Source organism: Aulostomus chinensis, chromosome 17 (assembly GCF_037954235.1).
Source record: "Aulostomus chinensis isolate RoL2024-O1b breed Wild chromosome 17, RoL_Achi_v1.0, whole genome shotgun sequence".
Lineage (NCBI taxonomy): Eukaryota > Metazoa > Chordata > Actinopteri > Syngnathiformes > Aulostomidae > Aulostomus > Aulostomus chinensis.
In genome coordinates, this window is record NC_141336.1 from 20,545,257 (window position 1) to 20,559,780 (window position 14,524).

At 40.5% G+C, this 14,524-nt stretch overlaps 1 protein-coding gene across 2 annotated transcripts in view; it reads right to left on the reverse strand.

Annotated features, from left to right (window-relative positions):
- Positions 1–11,740, reverse strand: part of dnajc17 (DnaJ (Hsp40) homolog, subfamily C, member 17) — a 32,847-nt gene extending 21,107 nt beyond the window's left edge. For both annotated transcript variants that reach the window (XR_015109643.1, XM_086181621.1), the window contains exons 1-7: positions 11,515–11,740; positions 5,204–5,273; positions 3,754–3,812; positions 3,536–3,623; positions 3,033–3,109; positions 2,105–2,222; positions 1,204–1,253 (exon numbers count right to left, since the gene is read on the reverse strand). Coding sequence is in view for 1 of the 2 variants with exons in the window: in XM_086181621.1 (XP_086037747.1) it covers positions 1,204–1,253; positions 2,105–2,222; positions 3,033–3,109; positions 3,536–3,623; positions 3,754–3,812; positions 5,204–5,273; positions 11,515–11,595 (543 nt within the window). In the remaining variant the exon portion in view is untranslated. The remainder of the gene's footprint in view (positions 1–1,203; positions 1,254–2,104; positions 2,223–3,032; positions 3,110–3,535; positions 3,624–3,753; positions 3,813–5,203; positions 5,274–11,514) is intronic.
- Positions 11,741–14,524: the final 2,784 nt, after the last annotated feature.

Consider the following 14,524-nt stretch of genomic DNA (forward strand, 5'->3'; position numbering starts at 1 on the left):
TTTATTAATTTCTGCTTAAAGCCTTGCCACTAAACCCTAATATTACACCTTCTACTCTTAAAAAGAGACTTAGTGCCACTTCTGATATCCATGTATAAAGCACAGACGAGTCTATGAAATATCACACAAATTGCATAAAGTAGAATAATAAATGACAGAAATTAAGGCTTGTTCACAAACAGACAAACAAATGGATTTCTGGGAATTTCCATGTCTACTTCTTTGCCTCTTTTACCAATAATCACAGTGAAAACTTACACTCTATTTGCATGATGTGATGTCTAAACTCTCAGACCACACTGCACCAACTGAAATAAATATACAAATTGAATAAAAACAACTGAATAGGCTCTATATTGACTCACAATGAGAGCCATGAAAAGTGCAATTTGGTTTAAGGCATATTTATTCATATTACTAATCTGCCATACAAGACTATAAATATGTTCTAATTCCCAGTTTGGTTTTTTTAAGCAGAAAATCTGGTTTGACTCTAAATAACTGATCAATTTCTGACTTTTAAAGTGCACATTGCTCCTCAATAGGGACAAAAGAAGATTAAATAAGTAGTGTCAGATTTATTTTTAAAGATTTCACGCCATTAAATTTGATGTTGATTCTGTTTCACAACAATATCGCAAAACTGACATTTTAATTATTCCAATATATCTTTAAACGGCAAACCCTACTAAAGCAAATCCGAACAGTAATGTTCCCATGTCTATGAACACGACCCCCTGACACTTACACCCGGTGTTTGTTTTTCTAACTGAACACACAAATTTCAGGGAACTCACTGCTGTGCTATCAAATTTTAAAACCAGATTTAATGTCTAAACACATTAGCTAACGTCCCCAGTGTCTGTTAATAATCGCAGGCCGGGCCGTTTCCAGGAGGAAATATAATAACCCCTCTCTTGGAATAGTTGTAATAGTATGTCTACTGATGACGACAGGCCAAATCTGGAGGAATGGGTGTTTCAACAACAATGCTCAGTCGTGAATCAGCTTATGTGGTCTCTAAACCCTAAATCACAAATGATTCTATTAGATTCACTGCTGAGGTTCTGCAGGTCGCTTTACTCCTTAAAGTGCAGGTACACCTTTTACTGTACATCTCTCTTCGTTCTATTCTCTATGAACCTTTTTTATCGTTTCCCCAGTCTCGTCTTCCGTTAGAAACCCCACAGTTAAAATATTCACCTTCAATTTGGGGGTCACTTTGCTCCTGGTGTATTTCTCCCCTCCTGAGTCTGAGAGAAAAACATGAGAAAGACAGATGAGACAATGACACGAGAAGAAACAAACATTTTGTTCAGACAAGGAACGCGGGATTCACAGCAGCCAAGAGACTCATGCATATGGACGGCAAATTTTAAATTGGCTGTCACACGATAAGTGCTACACTCATGATCCACTGAATGCCTCTCAAGATGGAACTGACAGTGCGCCGATCCAGGGGAGGGCTGGGGAGGCCTGACTGCGTGCAAATGGAACAGATTCAAAAGATGTGCTGACTGTGCATGAGTAATTGCCTAGCCACAAAAAGAGGTCTCGTCTAGGGCCAAGACTCAGTACTTCTCTTGAATACACACACTTCCATAGAGCTGGTTTACTAGACTGTTAATTCTCTCATGTCTGCAGCATGGAGACATGGGGGATTTCATGCAAATATTTTATATTTATATTTATATTTATATATATATATATATATATATATATATATATATATATATATATATATATATATATATATATATATATATATATTGTCAGGAGGTTAAGAGTTTGATGTTTGAGCTATGTGTGTACAAAGTGTGGCATTCCGATATCAAATTGTCTTGCTGCCATGAAACTGAAGTGTTGTTAAGCCAAAAATAATAACAATTCCAATTTACATTCAGTTATTCTTTTCATGTGAATATTAGTTGAAGCAAAGGCAGCTCGGTGAACACTGTGGTTGGCCTGACAGTTTGGTGATGGGGGTTCATTCGATGGAGGCTTTCGGGAGAATAGAAAGGCTTGACTGGATCATCGAGGAAGAATGTGCTGTACTGGGCTGAGGAGCAGCCTAGACTAAGTTAAATCTTGCTAATGGAAGTACCTCTCTGAGTGTAGTCGCCTGTCTGCTGCTGCGCTTCTCTTTCAAGCTGGATCCGCTCTCTGATGAGCCTCTGCTCCTCCTTAAGCTGCCTGGATCCCTCCTCCCTCAAACGAGCTATCTGTTGGAGACAGACAATAGAGTACAAACACAAAAACAAGATTTGAGTGACTGCAAATCTTTATTCTGAAATACGCTATGATCAAATCTCTGTTTCCAGGAGAGTGTGAAGGCCACCTTGTTTCACCGGCAGAAGGTGAACTGTGGAGTAGTAGTCCAGGCTAATTTTGTTTGCGTGAGTGAGAATATAAATCCATTTTCAACAGCGGTTACCTATAAAAAAAATGCACTGAATGCATTTACAGGACCTCAAATACCCCTATTTCAGTGAGTAACAGTTAACTACAAAAGACAAAAACCTGTTTGTTTGTTTACATTCTAAAAACTGCTTCACAGGCAATAATACCTCGAGATGAGACTGAAAATGGAACAATGCCACCTACTGGTTACCTCATCCTCCCAAAGGCAAACGGCCACGAATTTACATGCAATAAGCACACTGAGCACATGCTATGACTCACCATGGAAGCATGCACACCATTTTTATTTATCATTGGCTTTCTGAACAAAGTGCATCGAGTCATGCAATATCACCTAATGGGGGTTACTGATAATTATGATATGACAATGAAAAATGCCTCGCTCAGATGGAGCCTTTGTTACCGACCCAAGTCTTGGGAAGCTTTCAATTCAAATCAGATTGGAGAATTTGACGAAAAACAGAATAAAAGCACCTGGGTGTGCTTCAGAGTTTCCAGGATGCACTGGAGTACCTTGTTCCCAGTGCACGCCTGAGGCATAGTAGTACGGTCAAACTTTTACTTTCAACTCCTGACATCTTCTTCAGGACAGATTCCTCACGTTCTCCTACCTCCTCTTCAAGTGTTCTGGTGATCTGCACCTCCTCTTGGTTCTGGGCTTCTGCTTGTCGCTCTCTCTCCTCCAGGTCTGTAATTATATCACACAGACACGCACACATCCAGTCATATAGGGTAACAGCTAGAACAGTGCTTAATAACTAGATCATTTCATAACTCTTAAAAATGCACTTAAAAGACCTCTCATCTTACAAGTAGTGATACTGGATACCCGCATATCTAAAAATAGCAACAGCGTCCGTTTTGTCAGTTCATGAACAAATTCAGCAGTTAAAGGGCTCGTTTGCATGACATATGATCATTTGGGGGATTTGACTGACAATACACAGCATCAGAAATCAACAGAATTCAGCCTTTAGACTGACATTCATCTCATTGACTACTGAGGGCAGTAGACCAGATGCGGAGGATCCTATTGGCTCAAATGTGTGAATCTTAATGGCTGTGTGCAACCTGACAGGCCTTGGGATGTCCCCCAATTTGAAGCATAACTCACCGAGCTTCATTTTCTTTCTCTTGTCATCTAGTTTTCGATTTCGTTCTTCAGCTCGTTTCTTGGCTGCACAAATGTTGTCATAGGCTGCCTGGAACACACACACAAAAAAAAAATAAAATAAAATAAAAAAAATCAAACCCCCAGGATGAAATGTGTATTAATGTGTGAAGTGTGTATCGGTGTTTTGATGAGAGGCTTGGCGGTGTCAGTGCACTCACCCTAGCAGCAGCGTCAGTGAGCACCTCAAGAGCCTGGGACAACTGGTGGAAGAGCTCGGCTACAACACAGTGACACAAAAGAAATAATGACTGAAAACTCTTGAAAAGCTAACAAACGTTTCTATAAAAAGGTTCAACATGTAGAATGTGAGTTTTAATAAAATCATATTACTCTCAGATTTTAACTTTTCACACGTGGATGGAAGAGAAGATGACGAGGTGATGAAAGGGAAGAGAGCTTGACATCTCAGGTGGTTTATGCTTTAAGAGGCTTTATTTGCTCAGCATGGGATCTTCAAACTGTCACCGGGATACCGGCTTGAAAAAAACGGACATAGACATTTTAAAAAGGTGCCTTAAGTCTTGCATATCCACTGACAGAGTCCTGCATTCAACCCTTGGCCTCTCTGTCATCTGTTCCAGTATCTCCAGGGGCCACTGCTCCAAACCCCACTACCATGCAAGACTTCCCACCTCCCTACTTGTCAGCTAACTCACACATAGGATAGCGTACAGGACTGTACTACTGCCACACTACTGCACTATACAAGCCAGCCTTAATCATTCACTTATGGGAGGCCAAACGGACCGATATGGTTTCTCCCTGTGGGGACTGGCAATGCACACTAACAAGAGGCTCTGAGGATCAGGCTGCCAGCACACACGGTCAGGTTACCTTCATGCATATAATGGTCTGGAATCAAATCCAACTGGGAGAGACCTGCCATGCCCACTAGGCAACTCCAAGTGTCACAACGTGGGAGGGGTTGAGCAAAACAAGGACAGTGGGTCTTCAATGAAGAATCATGACCCCTAACTCACCTCTTACATGCACACAACCTCCCCCTGAGGCCCTGTGAGTCCCAAGACTTCCCTTGCTCTCGTGCGATCAGGACCAAGTCTGTCCATGTGCGGGTTCAAGTGTTGAGGCCCTCCAAACCACTTCTTTTCCATTTCTGGGAAACCGACCCCCTGCTTTTGTATTATCCCTCTCAACCCCCGAACCCCACCAATTTCCCTTTTTTTTTCTCCTGACATAATCAGGAATTGTCTGAGCCATCCAAAAACCACATAAACCTCACTTGAAAACATGCCTCATGACCAGCCTTTTGTCCAAGGTGCCTTTTTTACCCTCCAGACAAAAAAAAAAAAACGCTACATCGAGATTTCCTCATGTAATTGTAAACATGCTGGTGGGTGACAGGCCGCAGAAGGAAAAGAGGGTGATGCCTGGTTCTGTCTGCCTTGACAGCCCGCAAGAAAGACGGGCTCTGGTTAGACGTCCTGCACAGTGCAGCGGCGAGGCTGTCTGGTGGGGTTAACTTGTTGAAAGTACTACTCTGGGGTAGCACTACACTTTGGTTCTTCATCTTGATGGCCATTTGGTTAGATGTTTAACTCAATTTAAAGAGAAAACACGACAGACAACCACATTTATGTCTTCGCTTACCTGCTTTCGGGTTGTCGGGGTTCTTGTCCGGATGGCATGTCAAAGCTTTTTGTCGATATGCTTTCTTGATCTGTGAGAAAGGGGAAAAAAATCCTTATAAGTCATGTACGGAAAATGCTGATTAGGACAAACACCAAAAACAAAAAACAAATTAAGCACAAATTTTGTCCATAAGAGTCCAAAATTTTGTACTTTCAGGACCAATTATCTTTATCCTGTTGTCCGTGACACAGAAAACCAAAATCTGGAAAACAATCATGTTCCCACTGAAATGGTGGCACAGTCTGACATGAAAGTACTGGGTAAGCATGGTCTGAACTATATTTTTTGAATTAAATCAACACCTGAGCTGATCCTGTGCTTCGTGTCCTTTTGACGTGTTGGTAATGGAATCTAACCACTGAGGCACAAATTATATGGTGAACCATCTGCACAAGAATTTCAAACAATTCTGAGAACCACTGCCAGCTTGCAAAATGTGTCCTGAGCTGAAGCCGAGTACAAGTTCATCTATATTTAAACTATAAAAAAAAAATGTTACAATAACATACACAAACAGAGTGCCATTGTCTGTAACAACTCTGAGGGCCACTGTTAATATTTTAGGCTGGACGCCAAGACTTTTGGGGGTTTCAGAGAGCCTAAGTGGGAAAACTAAACAATACTGTAATGTCATATGAGGTTTTAGTTATAGCTGATTTTCTAACTCCGGGTCACTGCTTGGAATGTTAACTATTCATTGGTCGTTCTGGGGACCAGTTAATGACAACGTGGTTTTCATTAGATCTCTGCTCCCCTGGAGAAAGAAGGGAAAGAGTTTCCATGGAGACCAGAGGGAGCTGTAGAGTGCAGCGCTGAAGCTTTCGGCACACAACCTCTTTTGCATGCTAAGGCTTTGGCACGTGCATACACCTCCTGTACATGCAAACTCAGGCACACACGTACTGATGTACGCTCTCTGGCCGGTCTTGATCAGCCACTGCCCAGCGTGTTTTCACACATCCATCTTGAGGGGGAATCAATTTCCTGCCTGTATTTGGTGAGCCACAGAAATTTGGAGCTCTTGTCTTTATGACTTCTTTTTTTTGTTTACAGAGGTGACTTAACTGATGAAGTAAACTGATTCCCACTAACCTGAACTCCATCTCTTTGGTCAACTTCTGTGATTTTTCTTCATAGTTCCATCAATGAACGTGAACTAAAGTTCATTGAGAGGGCTTTGAGAGACCAGACATCATTAAGGGATATTTAGTCTTGATGCTTGGCAAACGAAGCCTCCCTATAGATGGAGACTGACACGAAGGGCTGTGGACGGGTGCCAAACACATATGCTTACTGTTCAGCTAAGCCTTCTTCCCCTTTTTAGCCTCCCTCTGTCTATTTCTCCATTTTCTTTTCTCTGTGCTCCCGGTTATAACGTTCTCCACATCCGTAAGAAGATTGCCGATGAGGGACAAAAAAATGCAATGAAATGTTGAATGTAAAGGCGCACGCTACATCCTACAAAAAAAAGAAGGACTATAACCTTAGTGGAGGTGAAAATTAAGAAAATGCTGTTCTTCTCTGTGACTGAGGAGGCACAGACCGTAAAGAAGCCACTGATCAATGGAGCAAGCCAGCAATAACCATTTAGATAACAGACTTCCGTTCAATTCTGCTTAAACTTGCTTTACTTGTCTAGTCTTTCTTTTGTCCATGTTGTGTAAGTGGTGCATGATTATAGTATTAAATTGCAGATTGATTTGAAAACTTTTTTAAATTTTAGCAAATGTGAATACAAAATTGTATCCACTGTAACACAACAAATGGGAAAAAACATCAATGATCTGTCAACTAAATCAAGGAAATTATTGGGAAGAAAAACGACAAACACAAAGAATAATTCTTATTTCTTCAAAAAGTGTTGTCTCCAGAATGATTTGCGATAAAGCTTGTACGTGATTTGTAGTAACTGGGCTAAAACCGCTGCATTGGTCGCTCAGGACATGCTGCATCATCAGCTCAACACCTGCTGCAGGCCGATAACATAAACAAGCCTCCACGTCTGCTGTAAACACAGCAGATGTTGTACATTCATTATCGAGACAAATTCTGGCAGACGGAGCTCTTTGACAAGTACAACCTGTCATCGATGATGCAGTTCTGGCGGAGAACAGCCATGTAGCACATCATCCTCTTTGCATCACTGGCGTCACTTTAAAGATCCAGTCGACACACATTTGTCTGCATTTTAGTTCAGAATCCTGCCAAATAATGTTCATTATATCTCTCTCTTCTTCTCCTGCGTCCTTTTTCCTTCCTACCTCCCATTCTGTTTTTCTAAAATTATGCATGATTCACGTCAATGCTGTAATTAATGAGAGAATACCCCGAAGCCCCTTGGTCATGGGAGTACAAAGAAGGCTGACTTTTTAGAGGTTGGTGACATGGATAGAGCTCTCAGATTGAGTGGAGGACACCCTGATCCTGTTAATAATCATGTTCAATTTGGGCTCTTGACTCAATTATCGGCCTGACTATACAAAGTTAAACCACACTCTTTCCCTGGGCCTACAGATGAGCAAATATGTTTAGGTGCAAATGATGATTGATGTCTTGCCATTCAAATTATTCTGCATTCTCCCTTTCCTCGTCTCATGAACAGCATAAGTCAAGTCAAGTCAATTTTATTTGTACGGCGCCAAATCACAACAAAAGTTCTCTCATGACACTTTCCAAGTGGAGCCGGTCCAGCACCGCACTCCTTCAATGAATCTACACCCAACATTTCTCCATCAGCAAGCACATCCTGCAACAGCGGTGACCAAAACCTTCCATTTTAGCAGGCAGGAACGTCGAGCAGATCCAGGCTCAATGGGGACGGCCTTCTGCTTTGACCGGTTGGGGGGAAAGAGAGCAGGAGAGCAGGGCAGAGACAAAGACAGAGAATGGAGGACAACGGATATAGAGAAGGAAAGAGAGGGACAGAGATAAAGAGAGAGAGAAAGGGAAGAGACTGATGGACAAGACGAATGACAGAAATCTAAACTATTTCTCACGTTGGCAGAAGTCAGAACCAAGAGCTCAAGGAAAGCCTGCAATGTTACAGCAGCAGGCCAACAGTAGCCTAATGGTTAGTGCCTGCCTGGTGAAAACCAGACCCTCTGTGATGCCCTGATCCCTGCCTGCCTCAGTCCCCACTGCATGCTCACATCTTGTACTCATTACACCAGTCTTTGGTGCCAATTATAGTTGACAAACTGGTCCTGGTACGGCCGCAGCGCAGCCCCGGTAGGGCCCCTAGCCTGTGTAGCTGATTAGCTGCCTGATCTGCCATGGGCTCATCCTACTTAATTACAATGCTCTGCCGTTTACAGGATATTATCAGTTGGAGGAATATATTAACGTAATTTGAAATACGAACATGAGGAAGAAGGAAGTGCAGAGGAGGGATAAAGAGGATTTGGAGAGGAAGAGAAAAAAAGAGTGTTTGAGAAAAGAAAAATGTGTTTTAATGAAGAGACACTGAAATGTTGCTGCTCTCCCGGGTTTGAATGCATTTCGGCTGTTGCATTTTTGATGAGAAAAAAACAGAAGTTGTTGTCAATCAGCATTGCACAATTTGGAAATAAATATCTATTTGACATTACTTTTGGTTGGTACTGCAAGATGATCATCAAAACAAGAAGGAAAGCTTATTTTCATATGATTATTTTATTTGCATTTAAAAAATAATGATGAAAGTGAAGTGATATTTTTTGTAAGGATCTATATAATACAAAGACACCTGTTAATTATTTAGGTATAGACTGAGGCTGCCCATTTAATCAAAGCTTGATGAAAATACATCAATATCCCTACAATTTTCAAATCACAAGACAGTGAAATATTTGTTGAAGTCTAATTGTGTGTCCAACTACTTTTTTTTTAAATCAAATATTGTGCAGAGACATCCTGTCAACGCATTCCATTTTAAAGACTTAAGAAAACTTAATAATTTGACATAGATCGTCACAAGAATCCCACTAATATAATCTTAATGGGTTTTCAATGTAAATAAGAACAACATATCACATCGCAGTAACAGTCAAAAACACTCCCAATTAGGTATTTTTGGAAAATCATGTAGCCCTAACTCAACCACTTCGATTTCATGAGTCTAAACCAAATAGTCATCATCAGGAGAGCAGATGCTGAGGAGTCCTGGAAGGAGGTGAGAAGAAAACCTGAGACAGAAATGAAAGCTGTGATATAGTCCAGTTTATAGTTTTGTTGTTTGATTTTTAATCACATTACAAATAACGCCATGTTCAAAGGATAAATAAAATACTGAGCCCAGTGATGGACGGCTCTTCTCTAAAAACTTGTGAGGAATCTTTTTTTTTTTTCAAAAAAGAATCTTAGGCAATTTTAGTAAAATCAGGCTTACCATCCTTACCCACCAACGTGGACCAATAATGTGCAATGAGCATCCATGATATTTGTTTTATATTTGTTCTGTATCTTAAGCAGCCTTACACAAGATAAGAATCCTCTCCTGCCAGGAGCACAAGGCTGGTCCCTGGCAGCACGGCATGGAGCCGCTCTTTTGCAATGATACTCTTCCTAAAAATGCCCTGTGCTAGCAAAGACAGAAGTATCTCTTAATTGCAAGGAGTTTCAAATGTGCTTTGGCACTGAAATGAGATCAGCTGATTTCTGACAGCAAGTAAATCCTGCAGGGGTGTAAAGAGTTCATTCACAGCAAAAAAAAAAATCTAAAAAAAAAAATCAGGTGCTGCCCTATATCAAAACTACAATAAACCACAACAAATTTTGTGTGGTCTTGGCTGTTGACATTGTTTCACCAAGCAATCAGTGGTAGGTTAAATCCTCACTTAGACAATTATTACCCAAGCCTTGTTGACACGCATGAGCACAACTCTTTAAAAGGACGGCTAGCCTTCGGCAACAGCCTCCCTTGGCTGTCCAAGGATATAGCCAGGCCCAGTTATCCACAGTCAGTAAATCAGACAATCTGACTTGCCAGGTTCCACAGCATTTATCAATCAACGAAGCACATAGGGAGGTCAACGGCATTGATAGTAGAAAGAGATACTAAATTGAAGCATGCCGAACATAAATCCCCTACATCAAGACAATGTATTACAAGCTGCAGCAAAGCCCACAGAAACAGGCTCTGAGACAAGCTTCTTCCCTTCTTCGTGATAAACAACATGCCTGATAATAGCAGTGGAGCAGTGGGCCAAACAACTGGGATGAGTAGCCCATCTGCTGACATCTGTCTTCACACACTTGATTGTTGAGCCCCCCCAAGACTCAACACACTGCACGCACAAACCCTCACTATCTCTCGACCATCAACAGACCTCACAGAACCAGTCTTGTGCATTTTGGAGCCACAACCACTAACTTCCTGCAGCATAAACCTCTGGGGAGGACAGAACTTTGAAATCCAATTAAGAAATTCACTTCTTCCCTCATTTTGGCAACGATTTTAATTTCCCCTTCAAGCCTGGGGATTTTAGATGCTGGAAACTGTGAGGAGAAATGCTTGAGAGGAGGCTAGATTCAGGAGGTGAAGTGCTCTGATATGGGAAATGAGATGGAGGAAACTTTGCTGAGCTTATTAAGAGTAAAGTATTGAAGCACAAGCTCGTCATTCAGGCAATTTCTTTTGTCTACTATATGAAAAAAATTAACTTTACATTAAAGTAGTTGTACATATTTTTTTTGCACTGTGTGCAAAAATGTCAGCAATAATTAGCATTGCTTATGTGATTTGGGTTGAAGTTTTAAATTAAGAATATATACAGTCTTTTTGACCATTCCTAACAGTGCAATTCCAAACCATCTTTATTCAATGAAATGTTCTTTAATTCTTGTGGTTCCTGAGACGAGAGCTAGAAATAAACTGATGCAACATTGCCACCTAGTGCCGTCTTAGTTTTATCACACCTCTGCAATACATCCAAGAGGCGAATTGTGTTTTGGCTCCGTGTGCTAACAACGTTTTATTGTTTCTACTTACGAGGTGAACATTATGCTAAATGGGGGGAAAAAATGCATATAATTTCTACTATTTCACATAAACACTCGACACAACCACACGCTTCATGACAGCAAGCTACTAATGCTCAGCTATTAGCTTCCTGCTAACAGCACCTACAGCTAAATTGGCACAAACAGCGTTATAAAATTTACCACAAAGATAACTTGCCACACAACACGACATTGTTAAGCATTCATATTGGGGCGTATTATATAAACACGAGCAGCTGACAGGAGCGGCTGACTAATTCATGTTAGCTTCTTTGCTAGCACATACAAACCTCTTTCGGTGTAGCCGTGAGTTCAACACCTAGTAAACCATAAAGGTCCATCTGTAGGATATCCTTAGCCTTTCCAGACATTTCTGCTAATAGTGAGACTCAGAACCGACAAGGAAAAAACAAAAAATACCAGAGAAATGCTAAGAGGAACGTTTATCTGGTTCTCCAGTTTGTTGTGGCGCCTTATTTTGACGTCATCAACCTTTCACCTCTGACTTGCACTGCAACCTGGGAAATGATTTTTTTTGTGTTCAGGCGCAATGGAGCGATCCAGAAGGGGGAGCGGGGTCAGTAACCGTGTTAACATATAAATATACTTCTCATATTTAATGGTGAAGCTGAGAGTGATCATTTAATACTGAGGAGAATATATAGAACGGCTGATGGCGGTTCGTACCAAGTTTGTGAAAATTTGAGGGGTCATGGGTTGTGTGACCTGACAAAACCTTGCATTCTTATTGATTCAGGGTCTTGATTTTAATAGAAAAGTTGTTCTTCGATGCTGTTCTTTTGATTTATAATTTTTATCTCTGACTTGGATCCAGCTCAAATTTTTGTGCGATCATTTGACGTCATAGACCAGCAAAACTGTCCTGATGTTCCTTTCCCCAATCCAATGCGACGATGCTTTAGCTAATATTAGCTGTTTGCTAAATAGCAGAAGTAATTCAGTGGTTAAGAACATTTAATTTTTTATTCTTAATCGTCTCATCTCATGTTGAAAGTTATGCTTTAATAACCCACAGTTCTGTTTACCAAAATTGCCAGTGTAAACAAACTGAATCAATTCACCCCAAAAGAATAGAAGACTCAATGTATGTTTTAATCCTTGGTTATTTTTAGATTCATACAAAGTTCGGTTATTACGTGAAATTGAAAATAAAATATGAATGTTTTAAATTAATTCTTCAACATCAGAGCACACACACACACAAAATAGTTGCCTAGGCACAACAGGATATTTTATGCTTGAACTGGAAATTTACCAAATCTGTACATACTAAATGTATTTTTCCAAATCTACTACTTCAGATTATTGTAAAGAGGACAGGAGGCTCTCTGGTGGATAAAGAATGTAATAGCCCCATTGTATCAATCACTTAAAGCACTTTTTCAGCATTTAAATTATAAATTTACTTTTAAAATATATATGCCAAAAAATATATATATCCTTGCTTCAATGATACAAACTTCTGACTAAAATTTCAGGCAAGATAACAGTGATGCGGAGCCGGGAACAGGTCCTGGCCTCCTGCTCTCATTTTCTACGAGCGAGTAGGCAAATGAAGGGTAATTAAAAACCTAGTTGTCATTTGCAGACTGGAATGTTATTAATGCAGAGTATTAGTAACTTTTCTCTGCTCCTGATCCCATTTGGATTTAAGAAATCTCGGAACCCGTCAGCCATTCACAGAACCTGTTTATGGAGGTTAGGCCGTGTAACTGTCGTATGCTCAGCTTGGCGTGTCATTTGTGACCCTTGACCCTTCTTTCTGTCCTGCACATCTTTGGCAAATATAATACAACCAAATCCTGTTATCACAGGGACGGGACACCCCAGCAGGTAAACGTTTCTGCAGCAGGTTTGTACGGTAGATGCCGGATTAGAGTTATTCACCAGAAACCTCAGCTACACTAATGTGTACATGCAGTGTTTGCTGAGACCGCATGTCTCTCTCCAGTCTGTGTACACAGGGTGTGCTGTGGATTTAGCTGACTTCAAATAATCACTTGATTGTTTCATCACCTGATAGCATCAGTCTTTGAATAAAGTCAAAGCTTGACAACAATTGTTCTGTTTCATCACTGGATCAACCCCGATCAGTTAAGGGCACTGGTGCTCAACCTGGGGAGAGGGACCAAAACTGGGGCCGCAAGATCATTTTTGGAGGTCGCCAAATGGTTGTGAAACTGTTTTGTTTTTTTTACATTCTACCACCTGCAGCACTGATATTGTTTGCCGTCCATCATCATGTGATAGTCAAAGTGTGCTGCACTTGACCAATAATATAAACCATAAAACTGTGAAAACTATGAAAACATTTTCTTAACCAGTAGCCATAAAACAATAAGGCTGTAGTTTTAATTTTACATGCTAACAGGCCCAGTTACCATAATAATATGAGACTCCTACCTGTTATTTCTTTTAAGCCCAAAGTACACATTGATTTGAATAAATATGAATTACTGAAACCAAAAGGGAAATTAGAATTCTGTCTGTGGGCAGAAAAATAGTGCAGGGAGCAAAGGAGGTCACAAACTTGATTCCTCTGGAGAATCACAATCAAAAAGTTTGAGAACCACTGAGCTAGAGGGGTTGTTCCTAATGAGTTCATGCTCAGTTTAATGCTGTTGATATCTTGGAAGTCCCCCCCCCCCCCCTTTTAGCGAGCCAGTGTTCATCTAGATTAGCGCCCGTCTTACTGATCCTACTTTGGCTGAGGGGACCTAAAACAACGCTGCAGAAAAATCCACAAAAGCAGTATTGCAAATTCTCTAAACAGTCCAGATGCCTTTTGTCATTGAGATGGTAATTCAGAATGTTCAAATCAAATTAAACCTTTTATTGGGGATTTGCATTGTGCAGAAATACATGCTAACACCAAATTACAAGAGTTTCCCTGTCACTTGCTTGTCTTCGCTGTCCTCAAATGCAAACATACTCAAGGCAGAATTTTTAGTTGAAAGTTTATGAAGGAAATATTTTAATTATCTTAATACTCTTTTGATAGCTTCAACCAAATGTTGGCCTACACAGTGTCATCCTCTTTTATCAGTGACACATTGCATCACAATGTCCTTTTTAGAAGATTTAAATACTTCACCCCTGGAGGTATGTAAACAAATTGTAGAGGAGAGATTGCATCTGGGTGTCTCCTGGTGATGTCTGGAGTGTCATGTTAGTCCTTCATTTTGGATTTAGGTATGGGTAAAATATAAGATATATGACAGTGTAGGCAAGCAAGAGAGAAAAAATTGCATCATAGTTATTAATGTTTGGTGCTGTGTC